This window comes from Oncorhynchus clarkii, chromosome 12, assembly GCF_045791955.1.
Source record: "Oncorhynchus clarkii lewisi isolate Uvic-CL-2024 chromosome 12, UVic_Ocla_1.0, whole genome shotgun sequence".
NCBI classification, from domain to species: Eukaryota; Metazoa; Chordata; class Actinopteri; order Salmoniformes; family Salmonidae; genus Oncorhynchus; species Oncorhynchus clarkii.
The window spans coordinates 18,797,465-18,812,804 of record NC_092158.1 but is presented as its reverse complement, the minus strand read 5'-3'; the positions used below and the strand labels follow the sequence as shown (position 1 = coordinate 18,812,804).

General features: G+C 42.6%; 1 protein-coding gene across 1 annotated transcript; it reads left to right on the top strand.

Moving 5' to 3' along the window:
• Nucleotides 1-6,535: 6,535 nt before the first annotated feature.
• LOC139422836 (creatine kinase S-type, mitochondrial-like) lies at nt 6,536-14,665 on the top strand. The gene is made up of 10 exons (XM_071174233.1): nt 6,536-6,615; nt 10,366-10,546; nt 11,254-11,452; nt 11,544-11,639; nt 11,729-11,950; nt 12,570-12,655; nt 13,286-13,409; nt 13,693-13,827; nt 13,951-14,076; nt 14,204-14,665. Exons 2-10 carry the CDS (start codon nt 10,398-10,400, stop codon nt 14,318-14,320), a joined length of 1,254 nt encoding a protein of 417 aa, XP_071030334.1. The 5' UTR covers nt 6,536-6,615; nt 10,366-10,397; the 3' UTR covers nt 14,321-14,665.
• Nucleotides 14,666-15,340: the final 675 nt, after the last annotated feature.

The window sequence follows — 15,340 nt, the reverse complement described above, 5'->3', positions numbered from 1 at the left end:
CGACCATACCCGGGCGCGAACCAGGGACCCTCTGCACATCATCAACAGTCACCCACGAAGCATCGTTACCCACTACTACTTCAAGGTCTCAGAGCAAGTGACGTCACCGATTGAAACGCTATTTAGCACGCACCACCGCTAACTAAGCTAGCCGTTTCACATCCGTTACACATGCATGGGATCATTTCCACGCAAAGTTTGAGATTTATCAATATGAACTTTGCTTATTAGTGTGCGTAAATGTACGCACAGCCATGACCATGCATACTCACAGTGCCAAGTTATGGAATAAGCGAACTGCTTGGGGAAAATAAATGTTGAACATTTGTGAAATTGTGAGGGTAATAATTAAATTATTTTTTCGATGTCATTGTATTTCGATTGTGAATTTATGCAACATATCTTAACATGCTTTATAATGTGGCCATATCAATCAATTTGTTACGATAATCAATAAAGTACAATAATTTGTTAAATTAGAAGCACATGTGAAAGTGAAACCGTTGAGATACTATTTTAAAAACGGAGATAATGGGAAATCATGATGATCTTGCTCAGTTGGAAGATTTGGCACACGCTGCATTTCACAGAGAGGCGTTTTTAGAGACAGATGGGACTTTTTCTGTAGAAAGTACGATTGGCTCATCAGATATCGTTTCCCCAAAAAAATCTTATAGGATTTTTGCGCGGATTTAGGACCTACTTTAAAAAGGCAAACGTATACCATTCCGGTGCACATCCAAGTGCTATCCATCCTCGGGTATTTTGCAACGGTCCCTTTTCAGCAGGAACTTTCCGATTGGCATCTCATAGCAAAACGAGCAGTAACGAATACAATTTCCATACACCATCGCACAACAGCTTGAAGTCAAGAGGGATTTATTTGCCATGATGCAATCATGCAATCAATGGGTTCTCAAATACGAACGAGCAATAGACGGCACCCACAAAGCCATAAAACCATCATCCCAAAACGATTTAAATTACCCTAGTGAAAAGTAAAGACTTCCACTCTTTATGTGCAGTTGAGGTTATGTGACGTGCAAAATACGTTGCTGAATGTGGTTGCACTGTGGTCAGGTGAACCGCACGAATCGTTCATTCTGCAATACAGCAATGTTGGCATATACGCATACAGGAGGGAGCTGTTGAGGATGGCTGGCTTATTGATGAGTGTTGCCTACTCAAATGTTCCTAAAGATCCTCTCTTTGTAGCTATGTTTAGATTTCTACTGGTCAAGCCACAACTGAGCGAGACAAATAAAACCGTTTGGTTATAATCAGTCTATGACACTAGGACCTCTATTTCAGTCTCGATTTTTTTAGTTGCGAGGTTGAGACAGATGGGATTTTTTCTACAGAAGGTATAGATTGGCTCATTAGATATTGTTTCCCCAAACAAATCCTATAGGATCTTTGCTTAAGATCTACCATTCCAACTGGTCTCAGAGCATTTTTCATTATTCTGTAGGTAAATCCGAGTCACTCCATTTATACTGAACAAAAAAATAAACGCAACTTGTAAAGTGTTGGTCCCATGTTTCATGAGATTAAATAAAAGATCCCAGAAATATTCCATACACACAAAAAGCTTATTTCTCTTAAATGTTGGACACATATTTGCTTACATCCCTGTTAGTGAGCATTTTAGCCGTTGTCAAGATAATCCATCCACCTGACAGGTGTAGCATATCAAGATGATTAAACAGAATGATCATTACACAAGGTGCACCTTGTGCTCGGGACAATAAAAGGCCACTCTAAAATGTGCAGTTTTGTCACACAACACAATGCCACAGATGACTCAAGTCTTCAGGGAGCCTGCAATTGTCATGATGACTGCAGGAATGTCCACCAGAGCTGTTGCCAGATAATTTCATGTTCATTTCTCTACCATAAGCCAATGTCATTTTAGAGAATTTGGCAGTACGCCAAACCGGCCTCACAACCGCAGACCATGTGTAACTACACCAGCCCAGGACCTCCACATCCGGCTTCTTCACCTGAGGGATCGTCTGTGACCAGCCACCCGGATAGCTGATGAAACTGAGGAGTATTTTTGTCTGTAATAAAGCCCTTTTGTGTGGAAAAACTCATTCTGATTGGCTGGGTCTGGCTCCCCAGTGGTTGGGCCTGGCTCCAAAGTGGGTGGGCCTATGGTTTTCCTGACCTACCCATGGTTGCATCACTGCCCAGTCATGTGAAATCCATAAATTAGGGTATAATTTATTTATTTAAATTGATAGATTTCCTTATGTAACTCAGTAAAATCGCTGAAATTGCTGCATTTATATTTTTGTTCAGTATATGTTACGAACTTGAAAAACTTACTATATGTTACGAATTTGCAAAACATATGATATGTTATGAATTCTAGCTATCTGGCTAACATTAGCTAGGCTAGGGGTTAGGGATAAAGGTTAGGGTTAGGGTTAAATTTAGAAATTAGGTTAAAGGTTTAGGATTAGGGGAATGGTTAGCTAAAAGGGTTAAGGTTAGGGGAAGGGTTAGCTAACATAATAAGTAGTTACAAAGTAGCTAAGAAGTAGTAAGTAGTTGAAAAGTTGTCAATTAGCTAAAATGCTAAAGTTGTCTGTGATGAGATTTAACCTCGCAAACTTTGGGTTGCTAGAAATTTGCGTTATATGCCCATCCATCTGCCACAGCAATTTTTGTTTTGCCTGAAGTAAAATTCTGTCTCATGTAACCATAACAAACATAATATACCGAAACATACTAATTTGAGTGTCTGACTCCCGAATTTGCTTGTACTATGTTATGTCTAGTCTATGAGACCGGGCTGGCCAATCCTGTGCACATCCAAGTGCTGTCCACACTGGGGTTTTTGGCAAAGGGCACTTTTCAATGGGACCTTGCTTACATCTCACAGTCAATATTGCATAGAAACTGTTCTAAAATACTACTTACGAACGGAATTTAGAATGTTCGTAGGCATAAAAAAAGTATGATATATCAAACAATCTTATGAACGTCCAATGCACAAATACCATTGGTTCTCAGCCTCAGTGCCCGTGCACGACCTTGGCTATTTGCATTTCTAATTAATCTAATTAACCGTATGGTCCAAAAAATCCCTTTAAAGCCTGTGTGGAATATACAATGCCGTACCAGGAAATACAATGGCTTAACCAAAAAAAGATAAGAAGAAAAAAAAAATGTAGACAGCTGTTCCTGATTGAGAACCATACCCGGCCAAAACATAGAGATAGAAAATCATAGAAACACAAAACATAGAAATTCCCACCCCAACTCACGCCCTGACCAAACCAAAATAGAGACATAAAAAGGATCTCCAAGGTCAGGGCGTGACAGTACTAAAATTATAAAAAATAAAAATAAAAAAAAGTATTAAAATAACATCAAATTGATCAGAAATACAGTGTAAACATTGTTAATGTTATAAATTACTATTGTAGCTGGAAAGGGCTGATTTTTAATGGAATATCTACATAGGTGTACAGGGCCCATTATCAGCAACCATCACTCCTGTGTTCCAATGGCATGTTTTGTTAGCTAATCCAAGTTTATCATTTTAAAAGGCAAATTGATCATTTTGCAATTATGTTAGCACAGCTGAAAACTGTTGTCCTGATTAAAGAAGCAATAAAACTGTCCTTCTTTAGACTAGTTGAGTATCTGGAGCATCAGCATTTGTGGGTTTGATTACAGGCTCAAAATGGCCAGAAACAAATAACTTTTTTTCTGAAACTCATCAGTCTATTTTTGTTCTGAGAAATGAAGGCTATTCCATGCGAGAAATTGCCAAGAAACTGAAGATCTCATACAATGCTGTGTACTACTGCCTTCACAGAACAGCGCAAACTGGCTCTAACCGAAATAGAAAGAGGTGTTGGAGGCCCCGGTGCACAACTGAGCAAGAGGACAAGTACATGAGAGTGTCTATTTTGAGAAACAGACGCTTCACAAGTCCTCAACTGGCAGCTACATTAAATATAGTACCCCCAAAACACCAGTCTCAACGTCAACAGTGAAGAGACGACTCCGGGATGCTGGCCTTTTAGGTAGAGTTTCAAAGAAAAAGCCAAATCTCTGTCTAGTGTCTGTTCTTTTGCCCATCTTAATCTTTTATTTTTATTGGCCAGTCTGAGATATGGCTTTTTCTTTGCAATTCTGCCTAGAAGGCCAACATCCCGGAGTCGCCTCTTCACTGTTGAAAACAAGAACATTTCTAATTGACCCCAAACTTGTGAACGGTAGTGTATGTTATGGTTCAATCTTAGTTTTCCTTATCTCCACTGTGACCTTCTGTACCTTCTGTGGCCCTGTAGAATGTCCATGTTGATCCTCTTGCTCCATCCACCTGTCTTTGTTAGTCAGGCCTGACCCCTTCATCCCGTAGTTTATTCCAGTTATTTATTTTAATATGACTGAAGATGCAGAAGTTTATGCCAGGCCGCTTCTAATAGGGTATAACAGACTGGTTAGAACTTTGACCACACACCCTTTAGACGGACTACATGCCCTCTATCAAATTAAAACTGGATTTTTTTACTCAAAACAAAAGAGTATGCTAGACATTTATAGAATAAATCATATCTAGTTTGATGTTTCTGTGACAAACAGTGAATTAGTTACTGATTTATACAGTTTAAAATTACATTTGACAGATTTTATGTATTTCTATCAAGTCAAAACTGGAATATTTCCTCAAAATAAAGGTTGTAAAAGTATGCTTGACATTTATAGAATACATTTACTTAGTTTGATGTTTCTGTGACAAACTGTGAATTAGTTAATGATTTATACTGCTTTAAATTCCATTTTATATATTTTATGTATTTCCAACTGGAATTTCTACTCAAAACAAAGGTTGTAAATGCTAGACATTTATAGAATAAATCATATCTAGTTTGATCATTCTGTGACAAATGGTGAATTAGTTATTGATTTTTACATTTTTAAATGGCTTTTGGCGAATGTCTGATGAATGTCTGATGAATGTCTGTTGAATGTCTGATGAATGTCTGATGAATGTCTGTTGAATGTCTGATGAATGTTTGTTGAATGTCTGTTGAATGTCCGAATGTGTGAATATAAAACCACAAGCTCATCATGACCTGTGAGATGCTGATCGGCAAACTCCCGCTGAAAAGTGTCCATTGCCAAAACCTGATGGTGGATAGCACTTAGATGTGCACCGGAATGGCATGTGTTTGCCTTTCTAATGTAGGTCTTAAATACTAGCAAAAATCTAATGAAATGTGTTTTGTTAATCTATATCTGATGAGCCAGTCTGTACTTTCTGCAAAAGTCCCATCTGTCTCTAAAAATACACTCTGCAAAACGCAGGGTCTTCCAACAGAGCATGAATAGCCATCTGCATTTCACGGTAAGGTCTACTATACTTCACGGTAAGGTCTACTACACTTCACGGTAAGGTCTACTACACTTCACGGTAAGGTCTACTACATTTCACGGTAAGGTCTACTATACTTCACGGAAAGGTCTACTACACTTCACGGTAAGGTGTACTACACTTCACGGTAAGGTCTACTACACTTCACGGTAAGGTCTACTACATTTCACGGTAAGGTCTACTACACTTCACGGTAAGGTCTACTACACTTCACGGTAAGGTCTACTACACTTCACGGTAAGGTCTACTACACTTCATGGTAAGATCTACTACATTTCACGGTAAGGTCTACTACACTTCACGGTAAGGTCTACTACACTTCACGGTAAGGTCTACTACACTTCACTGTAAGGTCTACTACACTTCACGGTAAGGTCTACTACATTTCACGGTAAGGTCTACTACACTTCACGGTAAGGTCTACTACACTTCACGGTAAGGTCTACTACACTTCACGGTAAGGTCTACTACACTTCACAGTAAGGTCTACTACACTTCACGGTAAGGTCTACTACATTTCACAGTAAGGTCTACTACACTTCACGGTAAGGTCTACTACACTTCACGGTAAGGTCTACTACACTTCACGGTAAGGTCTACTACACTTCATGGTAAGGTCTACTACATTTCACGGTAAGGTCTACTACACTTCATGGTAAGGTCTACTACATTTCACGGTAAGGTCTACTACACTTCACAGTAAGGTCTACTACACCTGTTGTATTCGGTGCATTTGACAAATAAAAATCATATTTTGATCTCTCATTCGACTTCCCATTATCTCTGTCTTTTATAGTAGCCTATTTCAACAATGGTTTCACTTTCACACGTGCCTCTAATTGATCAAATCCCTCTATGTTATATGCATTAGTATCTAACATCTAACATATGTTTCATGAATTCACAATGGAAATACAATTTTCATTGTGTGTGTGGGAGCGGGGGTTACCTCTAGTAAAGATTAAGGAAAGAACAAGGTCAAGACAGACAGCAGAGCAAGGACCGTCCAAGGTGTTGCACGAGGAATAAAAATACGATTGGTCAGCAGCACAGGTTCTTATCTCCCCATTGGCCCACAGCGTAAATTCTGAATTTTTAATTGGTTTAAAGCACAGGTCCTAATCCCACATTAGTGGGCGGAGTGTGGGATAAGAAATAGAGAAAAAGACTCCTGAAAGAGGATTCTATAGCAGGGAGGTATACCGGCAGTGAAACAGGTACTGTACTCTCTATGATTCCTCTCTCTATAGCTCTCCTCTATCTCTCATTCATTCTGGAAGGGGGGATATTAACAAACTGTTTTAAGTTAGATACTTGATACATTTTAAAATGGTAGATGAAGCCAAGTAGTTGTTCAAATCTAAATTACTTTGGTGAGAGCCCCTCCCTCCCACCTTGAGAACTACAGACAGATTTGAAGTTAATGTTTCCTTCTGCATATTTTAATAAGATTTTGCTGATATAGTCACTATCATTGTAAGACTGACATGATATTTGTTGAACAGAACAGGAGCCTTTTGGTGTTGAAATGTAGACTGGTCTACATAGTCTAGACCAGGGCTCTCCAACCCTGTTCCTGGAGAGCTATCCTGTAGGTTTTCGCTCCAACCCTGTTCCTGGAGAGCTATCCTCCTGTAGGTTTTCGTTCCAACCCTGTTCCTGGAGAGCTATCCTCCTGTAGGTTTTCGATCCAACCCTGTTCCTGGAGAGCTATCCTCCTGTAGGTTTTCGCTCCAACCCTGTTCCTGGAGAGCTACCCTCCTGTAGGTTTTCGTTCCAACCCTGTTCCTGGAGAGCTATCATCCTGTAGGTTTTCACTCCAACCCTGTTCCTGGAGAGTTCTCCAGGAACAGGGTTGGAGTGAAAACCTACAGGATGGTAGGTAGCTCTCCAGGAACAGGGTTGGAGTGAAAACCTACAGGATGGTAGGCAGCTCTCCAGGAACAGGGTTGGAGTGAAAACCTACAGGATGGTAGGCAGCTCTCCAGGAACAAGGTTGTAGTGAAAACCTACAGGATGGTAGGCAGCTCTCCAGGAACAGGGTTGGAGTGAAAACCTACAGGATGGTAGGCAGCTCTCCAGGAACAGGGTTGGAGTGAAAACCTACAGGATGGTAGGCAGCTCTCCAGGAACAGGGTTGGAGTGAAAACCTACAGGATGGTAGGCAGCTCTCCAGGAACAGGGTTGGAGTGAAAACCTACAGGATGGTAGGCAGCTCTCCAGGAACAGGGTTGGAGTGAAAACCTACAGGATGGTAGGCAGCTCTCCAGGAACAGGGTTGGAGTGAAAACCTACAGGATGGTAGGCAGCTCTCCAGGAACAGGGTTGGAGTGAAAACCTACAGGATGGTAAGCAGCTCTCCAGGAATAGGGTTGGAGTGAAAACCTACAGGATGGTAGGCAGCTCTCCAGGAACAGGGTTGGAGTGAAAACCTACAGGATGGTAGGCAGCTCTCCAGGAACAGGGTTGGAGTGAAAACCTACAGGATGGTAGGCAGCTCTCCAGGAACAGGGTTGGAGTGAAAACCTACAGGATGGTAGGCAGCTCTCCAGGAACAGGGTTGGAGTGAAAACCTACAGGATGGTAGGCAGCTCTCCAGGAACAGGGTTGGAGTAAAAACCTACAGGATGGTAGGCAGCTCTCCAGGAACAGGGTTGGAGTGAAAACCTACAGGATGGTAGGTAGCTCTCCAGGAACAGGGTTGGAGAGCCCTGGTCTAGTCTGATGTTCTAAAGGAGGGCAGAGCATGTTCATAGTGATACTTAATCCTTATATACATTATTAACTGTCAGTAACTGCTTCATGACTCGAGATAATGCATCATTTTGAGAGCATCATCCCCACATATTAAATACTCAAGCAGTGTTTTTGTTGTTTTTTTGTTGTTGTTTTTTTTACAATTATTAATGACAAAAAACACAAGGAAGGGGTAACACAAAAGTATTAGAACATGAAGAACAAACAATACAGCATCAAGACACTATCAAACATGAATCAGTCTTTCCGCAACAGAGCCATCCTTATGTGTGAGAGTGCGTGTGCATGATAGTGATATAAAATATATGTCATAGTTTCCCTTTTCATGATCACAATCTTGTAAAACCCGAACCCTCCAAGATCCCCCCACAGTTCCCCAATAGCTGTCCCTCAACCATTCGAGACCCCTCCCACAGTCCCCCCCCCCTCCCGGAAGAAAAAAAATACAATTAATTCAATTAAGTGTGACAGTGTTAACACTCCTCTCCGTATTGGCTAGTAGGGATGAGAGTTGCTTCTCGACACTGATCTAAGGTCAGTTTTACGTTTCTCCCCCTGATGATTAGAATTGGGGGAGGATAATAAACTGATCCTAGATCTGTAGTAATCCTGGCTTTAAAGCATTACAATCCAATGTGACTGACTGATGGCTGCCTTTAAACCACCATATAGGCCTGTCATACCAGAAAGTTGCTGTTTCTGACATAACCTTATCACTGATTCACTGGTCTTTGCTGTCAGGGCTGTAGCCCCCCTTTCTCTTTCTACGTCTCTGTGTTCATCTTTTCCACCTCTTATTTTCCATCTCTCCCTCATCTCTCTCTTTCTGTCTCTCACTTATCTCTCAATCTCTTTCTCTGTCTCTATAACTCTCTGTATCTCTTTCTCGCTGTGTGTGTGTGTCTCTCTCTCTCTTTCCTCCTTTCCCATCCCACTGTCTTTGTCTTGGCCTGTGTCCTGTCTCGAGAGACTGTGGCTGGTTCAGAATATCAGAGCAGAATAGAACACGAGGCCTGTGGTGTTTTGATTCCAGAAAGAGCGGTCTTGGCATTAGACCCATCTGGCACTGTTTCTCTCCTCCAGATTTCTATAAATAATAATTTATTTGCAGTGCTGACAGCCTCCTCCATTCTGACTCCTCAGCCATCTAGTGGGTTCTAGTCATGCTGTATGAAGGAAAACACAGCCACAACTCTGATGTCAATAGAGTTTAAATGACCCAGAGATGTTACCTTGTGTCCAGACACTGATATGCATGTAGTTTTCCTTGATATGGATCATAGAGCAGAGAGGTTGGATCATTAGCTTTGCAGCCAACTGATGATCTGATGGAATAGTACTCTTCCTGTATTCTTAATGAAGAACAATCGCATGGAAGTCAACTGACGACTGCAGATCATGATGGAATAGATGTGTAGAATGATAATCAAGACAGGAAGTCAATCCCAGCTTTTGTTTCCGCTCTGACAGGGATTAGTGAATAGACCTCTACTAGACCTCTACAGACCTAAATACAGTAGACCTCTCTATTTTAAGACAGCTTTCCCTCTCTCTCTGTCCTCTGCACTGCGGTGAAGGACAAGCTTTCACATTTAGATTTTGGTCACAGGACATACTGAGAGGAATAACTTTTTCGGGCAGGGGCAAAACCAAATTTAATTTTATCTTGGTGACCTAAGATCAGTGTATAGGGGCAACTTCATCCTACCTACTCCTCCTTGATGGTGGCGGCCAGATTGTGCTTGCTAAGAGGCCATCCTGTGAGGCCAGTTTAGGAAACTGAGCTTAATCAGCCATCTGCTGATACTCCCGTCTCATACTGTAAGCTCGTTATCCACGACCTACATCTACTCTATAAGATATAAAACATTTAAAAAATGGACTTGTTACGATACAATTGAATACAGTACAATCAACCAACTGGAAGTGCATTGTAACTCAACTGAGGACATGGAGTAAGTTTGAGCTGAGCATCCACAGTCTGTATTTCATAGACAAAAGGTAGTGGCCAATGGGCTAAAGGTAGGAAGTGTATTGTTCTGTAGGAGGAGATTCTTCCCACAGCTCACCTGATGTGAAGGACATACACACAAAGAAACTAATGCATAGATAAATACATATTTAAGAATTTTTAAGAAGTAAAACCTTTGAAATGTGTACATTTTATCTTGTCTCTCTTCTTCCCTAATTCCTCTCTCTCTCTCCCCCAGTTGACCTGATTCTGACCTCTGAACTGTCCAAGATGGCGACCTCCTTCACAAGAATGATGTCCGGCCGTAACACGGCCGTGCTGTTGGCCAGCCTGGGAGTAGGCACCATGGCAACCGGCTACCTGATGACCGACAGCAACATCCTGTCCGCTGAGGAGAGGAGGAAGCTCTATCCACCCAGGTAGGACTACAAACAACATGGCCTCTAATGGACTGTGGACGGCCATCCTGGCACGGCCATCCTATACAGACGGATAATTCATTTGGAATACAGGTGTTGGGCCTAGGATAGCTGCATCTATTGAATAGGAACAACTATAATCTGACACCCAGTGTGCAGTCCAAATGTAGGTCTAAGGTAGAGGGGCAGGGAATGAAACGTTAGTAGATACAAGTGTTGCCAGTCACCTCCTTCACGCCCTTTCTGACATTCGCATTTAGTAAACACACACACACACACACACACACACACACACACACACACACACACACACACACACACACACACACACACACACACACACACACACACACACACACACACACACACACACACACACACACACACACACACACACACACACAGGGACAGGAGCCAAGGGGAGACCAGATCAGGAACTAAGGCTTGAGCCATAGATTAGACAGATCACCAACACTCTAAAATAACTTCCTCTACTTGTCTCAATCAATCAAACAATCAATTAATATGTACCTGTCCAAATAAACGACATCCACATTACATCTAAAACCGCAGCCCTCTTGGCAAGGGGTGTGTCCATAATCAAACCCTATTTGAAATGTCCTTCACAGTGCACATCCTATACAGACAGATAATTCATTTGGAATGTCTATGTTTCGAATGAAAACTACTTTTCCCATCATCCCCAGCGCTGACTATCCTGACCTGAGGAGGCACAATAACTGCATGGCGCACTCCCTGACCCCTGCTATCTACGGTAAGCTGAGAGACAAGGTGACCCCTAACAACTGGAGCCTGGACCAGTGCATCCAGACCGGAGTGGACAACCCTGGCCACCCGTTCATTAAGACTGTTGGCATGGTGGCTGGGGACGAGGAGAGCTACGAGGTACTGTATGTGTGCTTGAGTTTGTGTGTGTTTTTCTATATTTTGAAGGAGGTATCTCCTTTTGGTTAACTGTTCATCCTGTCCTCTGCAGGTGTTTGCTGATATATTTGACCCCGTCATCAAAGACCGACACAATGGCTACGACCCCAAAACAATGAAACACCCCACTGATCTGGACGCGTCCAAGGTAACACACACACACCTCCAGTAACCTCTACACACTACATGAGATAGTCCATTATTCTCCGATTTACTGATAACCCTCCTTCTCCTCAGATCACCAACGGTATGTTTGATGAGAAATACGTTCTGTCGTCTCGCGTGCGTACAGGCCGTAGTATCCGTGGTCTGAGCCTGCCCCCGTGCTGCTCCCGCTCGGAGCGCCGTGAGGTAGAGCGTGTGACCGTTCAGGCCCTGGCCGGCCTGAAGGGTGATCTGGCCGGACGTTACTACAGCCTGGGAGACATGACGGAGAAGGAGCAGCAGCAGCTTATTGATGTGAGACACTCAGAGGACATCTATCTATCTATCGATCTATCTATCTAATCTACCTATCTATCTTTCTGTCTGTGGGTCTGTCTGTCCATCTGCCTGTATCTCTCTATCTCTCTGCATCCCCCTCTCTTTCTTCCTCTTTGTCTGTCTCTATTCGCCTCTTATCCCAAAATGTACATACATGTATTATCATAATCTGACTGCATATGGGATTCCTCATATCCATGATAATGTCTACTTATATTGCCATGCTAATGGCAGGGATTGTTGTGAGGATTATGCTGAAATAGTGCAACTGGAACCTAGACTGTAGTGACAACATTGTTTCATTACTTTTATTTGACCCGACTCATTTGAGGACATGGTTCTTAATTGCACTAATTTGTCTTCATTCCCCAGTGGTAGGCCTACCAATGATTTCAGGAAGTTTAGCACAGTGGAAAAAAGGGTCTTACCCAGTTAATCCACTCAGTCTAGACAGACTGGGGTGACTTTGCGTTTAATCCTAACGGCTAAGATTAAGATTGGAAATAGAGGTAATCTTTGGGAGAGATTACACTAGTCTTGATCTTTAACTTTCAGTCTCATTAACCTTTGTCCTCTGAACCTCACGTTGCCTCAGGAGCATTTCCTGTTCGACAAGCCCGTCTCTCCTCTGCTGACCTCTGCCTTCATGGCCCGTGACTGGCCTGATGCCAGGGGCATCTGGTAAGACCAGAGTAGTAGAGAGCCAACCCATGTCCCCAAAACTACACTACCTGTAGAAAGACTTAGTACTAAGAAACTGGTAAGGCCAGAGTAGTAGAGAGCCCAACCCTGTCCCTGTAGATTTAAAAACCTGTAGCACTGTCTTGTATCGTAATAGCTGTAGAGATCGTACTATCGGTGATTAGGGGCACCTGGTAAGACCAGTAGAGAACAGAACCATGTTTCCATAACATTATGGCATTGGGAAAGGTCTCTTCCTCTGACTACTCTTCATCCTCCTCCTCTCGTCCTCTTCTCCCCAAAGTGTCATTACATCAATGTCCTAGCCCTGAATTCCCATTTCCGTGACCACCTCCTTATCTTCCTCCTTTTCCTCTTCCCCTCCCTCTCCTCCTCCTCCTCCTTCTCTCTCCTCTCCCCTGTAGGACCACTTCCTGTTTGACAAGCCTGTCCCCCCCTTGTTGACGTGTGCATTTCATGGCCCGACGGCAGGGGCCTCTGGTAGGGTCTACAAGGCTCTCATCAGCAGAATCCTCTAACCAGCATGTGTGTGCTGTGATCACAGAAGTTGACAATCAATGCAACCAACAAATGTTTCTAGATTCTTAGGAATGTGTTCTTTCTCTCCAGGCACAACAATGAGAAGACCTTCTTGATCTGGGTCAATGAGGAGGACCACACCAGGGTCATCTCCATGGAGAAGGGAGGAAACATGAAGAGAGTGTTCGAGAGGTTCTGCAGAGGACTCCAACAGGTAATTTACATTTACATGTCACATGTAATGATGCTTGTCTGTACACTCTTAAAAAAGGGTTCCAAAAGGGCTCTTCGGCTGTCCCCATAGGAGAACCCTTTTTGGTTCCAGGTAGAACCATTTTTGGTTCCAGGTAATACTACTTGGAACCAAAAGGGGTTCTTTGAAGGGTTCTCCTATGAGGATAGCTGAAGAACCATTTTATGTTGTAGATAGCACCCTTTTGTCTATAATATACATGGACATGTACAGTAGATCATTAATGTGGCCCCCCATCCTCTAGGTGGAGAAGCTGATCCAGGAGAGAGGCTGGGAGTTCATGTGGAACGAGCGCCTGGGATACATCCTGACCTGTCCCTCTAACCTGGGTACTGGACTCAGGGCTGGAGTGCACATCAGACTGCCCAACCTCAGCAAGGTAACACACACGCTCTCTCTTTCTCTTTCCTTTTCCTCAAAGTTTTTACTTGGATTGTCCCTGTGCATTGACCCCTCTTTCCCTAGACAAAGCATTTATTAAAGTTCTGTACTTACCATGCAGGACCCTCGCTTTGGTAAGATCCTGGACAACATGCGTCTGCAGAAGAGAGGGACAGGCGGAGTTGACTCAGCCACAACTGGAGACACCTTTGATATCTCCAACAACGACCGTCTGGGAAAATCTGAGGTAAAACTAGAACCGATATTCTATGAATGAATGAATAACTGAAGGAAACTGTAAACCATCTCTATCTGGACTAGAGATTAAACTCCCCTTGACCGCTGATAACTGTGTGTATCTTGCGTGTGTATAGGTGGAGCTGGTCCAGTTGCTGGTTGATGGAGTCAACTATCTGATTGACTGTGAGAAGAAGCTGGAAAGGGGCCAGGACATCAAGGTCCCCTCCCCCATCGCCCAGTTCAGAAAGTGAATCACCTGAGCCCCACGTCTGAGAGGAAGTGACCCGCTCTGCGGTTAGAGAGGGCCAAAGAAGAGGAGTTAGGCCTGATCCCTCCTCATCCCCAAACTGAGCAATTTGGAGTAAAGTAGAAGTAGAATGTCTTTCCACTGGTCCAGGGACAAGTGTTGGTATATCCCCCTTGATGGTTAAGGCTGGGGTTGGGGGTATCATAATCTGATCCTAGATCTGTGGTTAGGGACAGCTTCTACCAGGAGCGAAAGTCTTACCTGTAACACTAACCTCAATAAAAATCAACCCTAATAAAACCACTGATCTCTGATCAATAAAATAAGTAATTCTCTGATTCCAAGGCGATGTTACAGCTTGTGTTTTCTCCTACTAATCATTCTACCCTAACTAAAAGCTTAAATACCTTTTCAATTAACAACTGACTGGGAATGTCCATAACTGTAGTACGTTTCCATTCCCCAAAAATGTCATTGGACTTTTTATATGTAATGACTGTGTAGAAGATCCATCATTCACTGTGAAGTTGACTATATATACAGTGGGGCAAAAAAAGTATTTAGTCAGCCACCAATTGTGCAAGTTCTCCCACTTAAAAAGATGAGAGAGGCCTGTAATTTTCATCATATGTACACTTCAACTATGACAGACAAAATGAGAGAAAAAATCCAGAAAATCCCATTGTAGGATTTTTAATGAATTTATTTGCAAATTATGGTGGAAAATAAGTATTTGGTCAATAACAAAAGTTTATCTCAATACTTTGTTATATACCCTTTGTTGGCAATGACAGAGGTCAAACGTTTTCTGTAAGTCTTCACAAGGTTTTCACACACTGTTGCTGGTATTTTGGCCCATTTTTTTTTTGCCCCACTGTATAGCTGTGTTGTAGGTGGAAGCCTGGCAGTGTACAGTTCCAATCGCTCCAGTGAGTCTCTTCTCTCAGCAGGCCTCTGTCTCCCACCAGCTGATCTGCCATAATGGGTTTACTGCAGTAACAGAGTTTAACCCTGAGTTAAGCAC